The 11,704-nt window shown below is 35.1% G+C and overlaps 1 protein-coding gene across 7 annotated transcripts in view; it reads right to left on the bottom strand.

Annotated features, from left to right (window-relative positions):
• Positions 1-775: 775 nt before the first annotated feature.
• The window catches only part of LOC101567587 (sodium channel protein type 3 subunit alpha), an 88,378-nt gene continuing 77,449 nt past the window's right edge, over positions 776-11,704 (bottom strand). For all 7 annotated transcript variants that reach the window (XM_023713635.1, XM_004629861.1, XM_004629860.1 and 4 more), the window contains 7 exons: positions 10,756-10,878; positions 8,325-8,597; positions 7,316-7,369; positions 6,415-6,552; positions 4,780-4,884; positions 2,987-3,257; positions 776-2,131 (listed from right to left, as the gene is read on the bottom strand). In XM_023713635.1, coding sequence (XP_023569403.1) covers positions 945-2,131; positions 2,987-3,257; positions 4,780-4,884; positions 6,415-6,552; positions 7,316-7,369; positions 8,325-8,597; positions 10,756-10,878 — 2,151 coding nt within the window. In that variant the 3' untranslated portion in view covers positions 776-944. The remainder of the gene's footprint in view (positions 2,132-2,986; positions 3,258-4,779; positions 4,885-6,414; positions 6,553-7,315; positions 7,370-8,324; positions 8,598-10,755; positions 10,879-11,704) is intronic.

The raw sequence follows: 11,704 nt of genomic DNA, 5'->3' as shown, positions 1-11,704 counted from the left end.
AACATGCACCACAGAATAAAATAACTATTTACATAACAGAGGGCATTTGACATCAACTGTCAGCTTTTCTGAGAGCAGAAAATGGCAAAGCAATACTGTAGCAGAAAGTGGAAAAACTATTTTAAAGTGATACTTTAGATATACTTTTCTAGAACACATTTATTAGATTTTTTTTTCGGAAAACATTTAACCAAAATTAAATATAGAGCTCTGGAACTTAGATTAAAATTTGCACTTGCTGAAACAAAACACTTTGCATAAAAATAATCCTTTAAATATTAGAGGAGACTTTACAGGCACATAACTGTTCAGGTATAAACAAACATAATAGACTAAACACCTTTAAAATTAAAGCCATCTAGAAAATGGAAGTATTTGAAACTGTTAACATTACACGTTTTCTGGTTTTGAGCAAGAATTTCATCTCTCTGGCATAATATTTCTGTCCAAGTATTTTAAAGATTTGTGGAGTAGGAACACTGGGATCTTATATACTTTCCCCATAACGTAAACTTCATTTACAAAAATAGTGACATAGTAATATGAATAAACTATGAATTAGGGATCAGAGAAATTCACCAGAAGAAATTTTGTAAAAATATGGCAGATATGGAAGTTAAAAATAGAGTGGATGCGAGTATTGTACTAAAGGTGTTTGGTGTAGTTACAACGGTCACTTAGCACAACTATTCCTATAATCTAGGTAGTCATTGAGTTCTCCTCAGCAGTGTCAGCTGGTAATGAGAGCAGTAACCTCCTGTCAAAGTTGGGGCCCTGTTTCACAGAGTTTCAGTGACAGAGAGGTCACTGTCTTGTATAGGCACTGACCATGAGTATTTGTTGAAACAGTCAGTTTGGCAGGGACGCCCTCTGGGAGTCCAGGTGACACATGTACCTTCATAGGCTGTAAACAATTGATTACAAAGATCTCTCTTTGTTTCTTTTTACTTTTGATTTTCTTTGACCTCTCTCCCTTTGCTTTCTTTTTCTTTTTCAAACCTTTCCTTGTCTGGTTTTGTTACACTATCGTAAGAAGGGGGGGAGGTGGTGGAGGAACTTCCATCTGTTTTTTCTGGGGTAGAATTCCCATTTAGTTTGTCAATAACCATGTCGTCTTTTATAGATAAGTCAATCCTTCCTTTGATTGTCTCTTTGTTATATTTACTTGATATGTTTTTTAACCTTTGCTTTAAAAGATAACATCTGAAATTACGCTGAATGATAGCAGCAGACACTTCCTCCTGTTTGCGTTTCAAAGTAGTTGTAATGGGCTCATAGGAGACTTTGGATGGGTTTGATGCCATGAATCGGTCTTCCATCTGTATCCGCAGGGCATCCATCTCTCCACTCTCACCCAGAACCCTCTTTGTAAAGGCAAATAAGATGTCCAGGCAGTGGATCCGGTCTCCGCTGACCATGGGCAGGTCCATGGCAATGAGCTGGACTTTGTTTGGTTTTGCTATGAGAAGAGGAGGATCCAAGGCAGCTGCAAAATCGGAGAGCTTGGAGAACTCTATGAACTGGGTTGCATCAGGGTCAAACTTCTCCCAAACCTCATAGAACATCTCAAAGTCATCCTCACTCAGGGGCTCTGCACTTTCTTCAGTGGCAACACTGAAGTTCTCAAGGATGACAGCGATGTACATGTTCACCACGACCAGAAAGGAAATGATGATGTAACTGACAAAAAAGAAAATCCCAACAGATGGATTCCCACAGTCACCCTTCACTGAGCTTCCAGGGTGGATTGTGTCAGGGTCACAGTCTGGAGGTGCACTGTTGAGGATAGGTGCCAGTAATCCATCCCATCCGGCAGAGGTGGTGATTTGGAACAGGCAGATCATGCTGTTGCCAAAGGTCTCAAAGTTGAACATGTCATCAATTCCGGCTTCCTTTTTAACATAGGCAAAGTTGGACATTCCAAAGATGGCGTAGATGAACATGACCAGGAAGAGCAGCAGGCCAATGTTAAACAAAGCAGGAAGGGACATCATCAAAGCAAAGAGCAGTGTGCGGATCCCCTTCGCTCCTTTGATCAGACGGAGGATTCGGCCAATCCTGGCCAGGCGGATAACTCGGAACAGGGTAGGGGACACGAAATACTTCTCTATCATCTCGGCAAGAAACATCCCTATGGAATAACACAGAACACAGCTGAACTGTGAATAGAGTATCTTGCCCTTACAGGAATGTTTCATCTGTTGATAGTCTATGAAAACAGATTTGTTTTGAATATAAACCTTTACTAAATATATGGATACATTCTGTGATATTAGATTAAAGATTACTCAGTTTTATTGAAGGAATCTGGAATTATATAAGTCAATATGAACTTTTACGAAGTCCAACTAATTTCAGCTGTTGACATAACAATTTAAGATTATATACCCTATTTACTATGGGATGTGGCAATGACAGAGGTTATTTCTGAAACATGAATGCATCCTTTTAATTTTGAATAATGACACTCTTCAGTTAGAAGAAAATGGATAACATTTGACCTGAAGCTCTACATGTGGAGTTCTATAATATGCTACCTTCTCCATTCTCCTCAAATCTCAATCCTCTTAAGATCTTCCTCAGATAGGTCACTCTTATCTCTGGAAGATTGTTAACTCTTTTGAGCAGCATCAATTATTGCCTCTTCAGTGCTTCTTGTTGTAATAATCCTACTGCACTGTAATAATTTTTGTCAGAGACATTCATTTCCTTCCCAGTTTATAATGTTGTTGAGGACAAGGGCAGTATCTGATGCTTTTTGTTTCGTCTGCTCTTTTCAAATCTACTATTTTTAATATAGTTTCTAACTAGGTGTCTTGATCAATAAACTCAGGTTTCAGAGATTTTATCCAAATACATTAATCTTGAATTATAGATTTACATGGACTACTACTCTCAGACCTAGTTTCCATGTCAAGCAGCTGGTGGTACGTGGGGCATCTGTCTCACTACTACTTCATTTCCACTGTAATTCAGCCATTCTTACCCACTATGGAGAGAATCACCACCACGAAGTCAAAGATGTTCCAGCCTATTGTGAAGTAGTAGTATCGGAGCGAGATGAGCTTCAGCACAAACTCGCCAGTGAACAGGACAATGAACACAAGGTTGATCCGGGACAAGACTAGGGTCATGTATTTGCTCTGGTCGTCTGTTTCTACCATCATGGTGACCATATTGAGGCAGATAAGGATCATAATGCTGATGTCAAAGACTTGTCTGGTTACGAAATCAAAGACCATTCCTTGGAATTTGTTCTGGAAAGAGAGGGTGCATAGTGCAGGTTAGTGCATCTAATTTAAAGTAATGATTTAGTAAAATGGAGGAGCATGTCTCTCCACTTAGTGGTCATAAGATGTACACCTTTCTCACATGACCTTAAACAATTTTGTGTGCTCTTTTTGCTTCATGTTAAAAGACTAAAAAGTATACTGTAACAACAGAAGATATGGTGGCTCACTTAGGCCCTTCAGAGACAAAGCTAAATAAAAAAAACTATAAATTGATGGTAACTCACTAACCATATGCACAGATTTTGCTTGAAGGTCATAACTGATAATTCTGTAGTAGTAATAGCAATAATGAAGATTTATGAAGAAGGTTAATCTAGGCAAGCTTGTAGGTAGATGAATACCCAATTAGCATATCAATAATTTAGGAATTTGTCGTTATACCTTACTTCTCAAAGTATATTGGTTTTTTTTTTAGTTCAACCTTTCTAGTTTTTTGTGTCTATGTGTTTGTTAATTTATCTATTTTTCTTTACATTTGTTGTTCATCTTTCCCAATGCTTTGACAAAAACTCATGACTTTCGAAAAACGTTTTTGTTCAGTTAACCGCCATCTGAAAAATCACTTGCCTTCAAAGGTTCCTATATTAATATGGTTGTCAAATATAATTTTGTTTTAGAAATTTTTACTAATTTAGAATAAGAAAGAAATTACATAGCTGATGCAAAACAAAAATTCACAAAGTAACTATGTTTCCCAGTTTCAGCAACCTTCAGTGAAGTAGGTTCACTCTCTTACGGACACCATCCTACATCTTTCTCTGCTTCACCCTCCACATCTCAACTCCAGTAATTCTTAAAAATACAGTCAACTAAAGTAACTGATAGGATACATGAGACCTTGCCAAGTCTCAGTTCTGGTAAGTACAATGTTTTGTGATCTGGGGTTCAGAATTTGTTTTTCTCGGACCTCAATTTCTTTTTTTCTTACCTATCTCAGAGGAGGACAGAAGAGTTAGAGTTTATCTCTGTGAACATGATCCATTATCATTATACCATTCTATTAATATTATGAAGTGATACAAAGTGTGCATTCTGAATAAACTTTTAGGTTTGTATGTGGTTAAACAATAAGTGCTTTTGATGTCAGACATCTTTTCTAAGCTGGTTAGGAATGTTTTCTAATCTCAAGAATGAAAGATCAAAGAGCAAGGAGGGAGGCCAAGGGGAATGAGCCAAATCTAGAAAGCTCTATCTACATAAAAAGCATGTGACAATAAGATCAGAGGAACACCAACCATATTTGGCATTGGCAGTTGGAAGATATTAGGAACTCTGTGTTGGAGGTTTACAACTCACAAAATGTAAAGATGAGCACCGAATTATAAGAACCTGGCAATTGGCATTGTGCATAGCAGATGTAGATTGTTCTGTACAGTATGCACTTTATAATTAGGACTCTGTGTTGGTGGTGCCATCCAAATGCACTGATTCAGAGCATTATTCAACATGATTGGCTTTAGATTTCAAAGAATATAAGAATTCTTACTGAAGGCCGAGGTATTGGTTTCTGAGGTTTCTTGGATCCAAGTTTCTTCATTGCATTGTAGTACTTCTTCTGTTCTTCTGTCATAAAAATATCTTGACCTCCAAAGTGAAGACATAGTATAAAACTGGTTACAATCCCAACACGTGCTACAACAGTACTTTTAAAACACTTAATTTTTTTTTTTAATGTATGTGGTTTTTACAGGGTCTCACTATGCAGCTCAGACTCATAGTGATCCTCCTGTTCTCAGCCTCCCCAGCACTGGGATTACAGGTGTGTGCCACCATGCCCAGACTTTGTGACCAGCTTAGCCTGCCCTGGGAGCTGGGCTGGTGCCATGTGGTGGCAGGGACTGAACCGCTGTCCCTGCGCTTGCCTAAGCAGATGCTTGAGTCCACTGAGCTATCTTGTTGGCCCTTAAATCTTCCTTTAGTATTGTTCATTTTCTAAATGGATACTCTCCTTTTAATTATGTAATTATTATGCTTATTGCATTTATGTGATGGCTGAAATACTTTAGTAAAATGCAAAAATGATGAGTACATACAATTCTGATTAGCTCAGGATCCTAACTTCATTATAGTAGGTTTTAAAGGAAGTTTAAGGGTCTCAAATCTATTTGCTGAAATAGAATATGTTTTCTTTTGCTGCTGTAACCAATAATTTTGACCATTTTGGTTGTATCCTTTTTTTGGGGGGTGTATCCTTGATCTCAGAATTACATAGATACATGGCATATTATTAAGTGTCTTACTCCTCAACAGGCAAGAGACTAAAAACATAGTTGGAAAATACACAGAGGTATGAGAAAAAAAGCACTGCAGAAACAAGAATACATTGGGAGATTTAGAGTTTTACATAGATAATGCCCTTAATCTGAGAATTACAGGATGATGAATTTTCTGGAAGGAAAATTAAAAAAAAATACATATACATACAATACTGTCAAGATAGTCATACTACTACTTGCTGTTAGTTAATTGAAAAGAAAGGGTTGTCCTATATTGTTCGATCAGGTTTTCATGCCTATATATTACAATATGGGCAACTACTTTACACAATACACAGTATACTATCCATTGTTACTCTTCTACAATATCGTTTTGTAACTTTTTTTCTTGGCAGTACCAGGGATCAAACATGGGACCTTGTGCTTGCTAGGCAGGTACTTATGCTACTGAGATACATCCCTGGACATTGTTTTTTTCTTGTAAGGAATAATTTATTGGAAAATGCATCCCAGAAAAAAGATTAGAAAAGTTCCTGAAGATCTGTGGATAGCAAGTACCGGTGGTGGTAATGGGGGTCTGTAGTGATTGGGCGGCAGGGCGGCCGATGCAAAGCAGGCGGTGTCGAGCATAAAGCTGGAAAATCGGATGGAGAGAATTTCTGGAAGGCTCTAGTAGGTGTTTTGAAACAGTGTCAAATTCCTGTGTCAGAAAGCAACTTCAGCCTTTCCAAGCGGGGTGCACCTGGAGGCGAGCTGCTGACTGGGCTCTGTAGCTTCACTAATCATGAAGTAAACTGGAAATGAGACCACCAGGACCCAGGTCCATGATGGCTACAAGCATCCTGCTGGTTGCATGACCTATAGAAACTAAAAATAGTGAAAAGTGGGAGCTAAGGAATACTTATCTTTTTTTTCTGCTGGTTGAAGTTGTCTATGATGACACCAATGAATAGATTTAGAGTGAAGAATGATCCAAAGATGATAAAGATGACAAAGTATAAGTACATATATAGATTTTCTTCATATACAGGCTGAAGTTTAACCTAAATCATATTGAAAATAGTAAATGATATTAAAGTGATAAATACGTTAATAATTATAGTGAATGTTACTTGACACAATTACTTTTATCTAAGATACTATTTCATAAAAAGAAAATTTTCAAATTACCACAAAAATGAATTGCAAATACTAAATTGTTCTTGAGTCTATTTTATCATTGTGTCTTGACTCTAACATTTTTTTTAGCATAAATTAAAGTGATATAAATAGGAAAAACATTCTGTTCTTGCAATACATTATTGGTTTTGAAAATGCTAGCTCTTCAAGACATGGCTTTAGTAGCAGAATTTCAAATTCTAAGAGTCAATTACAGAATAAATAGATTTTTGGGGAACTATTTTTATTTCTGTTTTCAAAATTGAGTTTCCATGAAACTTGCTTGCTTTTAAGTATCATAATATTCTTGGAAACTCCTTTGTAGACTAGTTGATCAGACTCTCCAGGGATACAGAAATACTCTGCCACTGTGCAACTTTCACACTGAGTAGTCTTATTTATAGGACTAATCTGATGTTTCTGATCCGTGCAGTTAGTCTTTCATAGTAGATACATATTAGACAGATATTAACCAAAATATTTATGTAAAAGTGTATTAGTTTAAATTGAAAATTTTCATATGCAATGATAAATACTCTGATTTTATGTACTACTAAATTCTAGTTTAGTAAAATTATGTACAATATTTAACAAGGAAAATTTAAAACATATATGGCTATAAACAGATGGTAGTTAAGAGATACTTACATCTCGTGAATCAACAGCTGCATACATAATATCCATCCAGCCTTTAAATGTGGCCTGTAAACAATATATATTTGAATTCTGCATAAAAATTTCATCAAAGACTGGCACAGTATCTGATGAGATTTTGACATTGTTATCATAAATAATTATGTACAATATTATGAAACTTGCTATGAAAAGACTGAAATGAATTGAGGAAATAAAATTGAAATTCAAAAAAGGTTTTTATTTTGAGGCTAAAACTTGCTTTCTCTGGGAAGATATTTTTTTCTTTTTTTTTGTACCAGAAATCAAACTCAGATGCCTGGCAAGCACAAGGGCCTGAGTTCAATCCCTGTTTCTGCCAAAGGGGGGGAAGAAAAAAAGAAATCACACTCAGGACTTTGTGCTTGCTAGGCAGATGTTTTTGATAGAGAAACATTTAACTTGAGATTTAATTAATGAAATTTCCATCTCAAGCTTACCTTCTATCTTCTTTTATGTCAAAAGTAAGCTCTATGATTCAACACTATAGTTATGTTTTAATGCAATTCAATCAATTTCTTTAATTTTTCCTTAGTACATGTACTGTTAGTTATGTAAACATATTAACCATTATATATTTTAAAATCCACTTTTCTATTCATAGTAAAATCATATTTTTAAAATATTACTATATAAGTTTCTGCCTAATACATTAAATTGATCACTGTAATATACATATTATTATTTTAATATGCAAAAATTGTTGCTTTGGGAATGATCACTATGGGAAACTACAAATGATAGTTGTGTTCAATAAAACAAGAAGAAAAATGGAAGAAATATAATGTCACATTAAAATATATTGAAAGCTGTACCATGGGAAAATACAAAAGCAACTACTCTATAATCAAATCTAGTGAATATCATTTCTGTTATCAAATACTTTTGTGTGTCAAAAGTTAATCACATAATGAAAATAAGCAGAGAAATAATCTAAATTGAGTAATTCTAAAACCTGTTTTCAAAACTCACAGGAGCCACTTACCACTTGGAGCAACGCAAGATATCCAGCACCAACATTATCGAAGTTCACTTTCACGTTTTTCCAGCGAGCTTGCTTGCCAAGGGCCTGACAGTCGCTCAGATTGTTGACTTCACTAACTTCAAACATGTTACCAGTCGTCATGTTAACACAGTGGTAGAACTTGCCGGCGAACAGATTCACGCCCATGATGCTAAAGATCAGCCAGAAGATGAGACAGACCAGAAGCACGTTCATGATAGAGGGGATCGCTCCGACGAGGGCATTCACAACCACCTGGAAGGGTCATTGAGGAAAACACAAGATACAAGTGACCAAGATGGGAACCAGTCTGTCCACTTTTGTATTTAGTACTAAAAGGTGTTTGAAAAGAGTTAAATAATGATCTAGGTAGATTTCTAGTTCTAAGACTTTTTTTTCTAATAGTTTATCATTCATACTTGATAAGAGAAAACAGACAAGAATACAGGTAAGGATATGAGGATTTGAGGGAAACAAAAATACACTAATGTACAAAAAGAAATAAACAAAAACCTGATAAAGTAAGATGGAGTCAGAAAATGTTTCTGTGCTAGGAAAAAAAGAAAAAAACATATTAAATGCCAACAGAATAAATGATCATCTTTAAATAATACATTTCAATTTTCAAGAGTCTGAATTATTGATGATTTGAATAAATGAACAAACAAACCTTTTACAAATAATCAAAGTAGTAAAAATTTTTTTAAAGTGTAATCAGAGCAGGTAACTTTTTGTAGCTATGAAGAATAGGTACAGGACTATACAAGATCCTTTTGTTCTGATTGTGAAATTCTAATTTTAAAACATATATTAAGAGTAAGAAGTGAGATTTATCTATAGATGTAAGAATACTGACTATAACCTCACTATTATTATACCAAGTTTCTTAAATGTTCCCTTTGGGAGCACATGCTATTTCTTCTAGCTAGGCCACCCTATTTGGTTAAGGGAAAATTCAATCCCCTTTCATCTTATAAAATTTAGAAAAGACTACGATGTATTTTAAAATCTCTAAGGAGGTCAACAGTAACTTTTTCACTTAATCTAGTTCATTTCAGACTGTTTTGTTTAGAATTTATATTCAACTAATCTATTGTTTTTTTAAAATAACATAAACATTATTTTAGAAATCAAAACTTTTAAGTTGACATTAAAATCTGAAACCCAATGTTATAAAATTTTTCTGTTCTAATTCAATTTTATTTCTTCAAGAAATAATCACAAATATATTACAGTTGCTAAGTTTTTTCTCATCCTAAAATATGTGTAAAATCCTCTATGCTTCTTAAATACATTTATCTTCAAATAAATATAGGATTCATATGGCTGGAATTTTCATCTTTTCATATGAATGAATAAAAATTTATCAGATTAGAGAAAATTTCTAGTTTTCTGTTGTGTTCAGTGACTATCATCACTTTAAAAGAACTATTAGTATGAAACCATGAAATCAGATGAGACCTTAAGTAATATTAGTGATGGTAGGAGATGGTTTTGAAAAGAACTTGAAAGTGAATAATAATTGCTATAATGTTGTTAACAGTATTGGTGCACTAAAATTGCAATGTAAAAACCAAACATGTCTTTCTTTCCAAGAGTCTGGCGAGTAGTTACATTCTGATGAGTACATTTTGTAGTCAAGGATGAAACAATTTTATTGCCTCAAACAAATCACCTCCTCACATGAAAACCCTGTAACTTTGAAGTAATTCAATACCCACATGCATTTGCAAACCAGACTAAAAAAATACTGGTTTTTGTGCAAAACAGTACCATAAGGGGCCTGGCAAGTGTGTGCTTTATGATTCGAACTGTAATATGTGTCTAAGGAAAATAATAGGGAGGAAAATGCAAGAGCTATGGAAAATGAAGCACATTCCGAATGTTTATTTGAAAGTTACTTTTATAAAACAAAATCTGAGGATGTCTCAATACTTAGCTAATTATCCTAGCAATGTATTTTGCTTATTTATTATGTCTAGATTTTGTAATTTATTTTTGCTTTCTTGTATAACTAGTTTTTATTACTCATATTAAATCAACAAGTAAAGTGCAAAAAACCAATTTTGCCTGATATTCATTGCCAGGAATTAAACTTATTTAGAAAAACAAGAAGACCTCCTAAAATGTAAGTCAGCAGTGAGAAGACATCTCAAAATATGTGATAATGAGAAGAAATAAGCCCTGAGATTTTGTTTTTGCAGGATCCTTGGATGGTAGATTTTGCTCTGCCCAAATTCCTCATGTCCTGCTTAAATAGCCTTCAGTTGCAAGAAGTTAAACTTAGTGATCTCTAAGATATGGCTCTGAACTTCAGAAATTCTGTATATTTCAGAAGATCATGCTGTCCTGTATAAAAATCACTGTATGCACAGCTTTGACATGAATCTTGTAGAGTTTCTAGTCTTCTTACCCTCATGCCTTCAAACCGGGACAAGGCTCTTAAGGGTCTTAAAGCGCGTAGTGTCCGTAGGGATTTGATGGCACCAAGTTCTGAGTAGCCAAGAGCATTGGCCACCAAGCTAACCAAAGACACCTATGAAAGGAAAATACATTAATCAGCTCACTGAGAAGCAAACTGTTCACAAAAGGCACAGGATGTACTGTTTATTCTTTAGCACTGATGAAAGCCTGGAAATTCCTTGGCATCTTGGATTGCTGTACAATGCCAGCCTCATCTGGTATTATTGGCTTTTTGCTAGCGAGTCTGGAATGCCTGCCCATTTTCATACATGTTTACAAAATCCTCCATCTAGCTATTTCACACCAGAGACCTCTTTGAAACCTGGACATTTACCAGTGATGAGTCAGGGCCCAGTGATAATGTAGAGATTAGTTCACAAGCCAGAGGTTCTGTGCTTAGTTGCTTAGCAACCATGTTTTTCTTATGAATTTTTGTAGCAAATTGCTTATGTATTTTGGAGACATTTGCTATAAAATAGTCAAATGTTCTGATACCTGTTTTCCCTTCTAGGTCACATAACCTTATAATGAGCTGGGATGGTACATCCTTTTCTTAATATATTTAGCACGGCCTAGTTGAACATAACTTACTGGGTGCGTGCTGTATGAATTAATAAGGGAAATTTTGTACGGAAACATTTTATTCAAACTACTGGACTTTTGATAGGAATATGTTACCTCTTTTTTCAGAAAGATCTTACATTTTTCTGTTATTTACATGTATGTTAAATTTTACTTTATTATATGAAAGAACAAAAAAGTGTGCTATTTGGGAGTTACAACATTTGCTTTGATTTTCATTCAACATAATTTGACACTTACATGCCTAATTCCCAAGAAATAGGTACTATTGTTATCAACTTTTTGTCCATTAGGAAGCTGAGCCCTAGCAACACATA

The sequence above is a fragment of the Octodon degus genome, unplaced genomic scaffold (genome assembly GCF_000260255.1).
Source record: "Octodon degus isolate 3935 unplaced genomic scaffold, OctDeg1.0 scaffold00032, whole genome shotgun sequence".
NCBI lineage: Eukaryota > Metazoa > Chordata > Mammalia > Rodentia > Octodontidae > Octodon > Octodon degus.
This window is presented reverse-complemented; position numbering and strand designations above follow the sequence as displayed.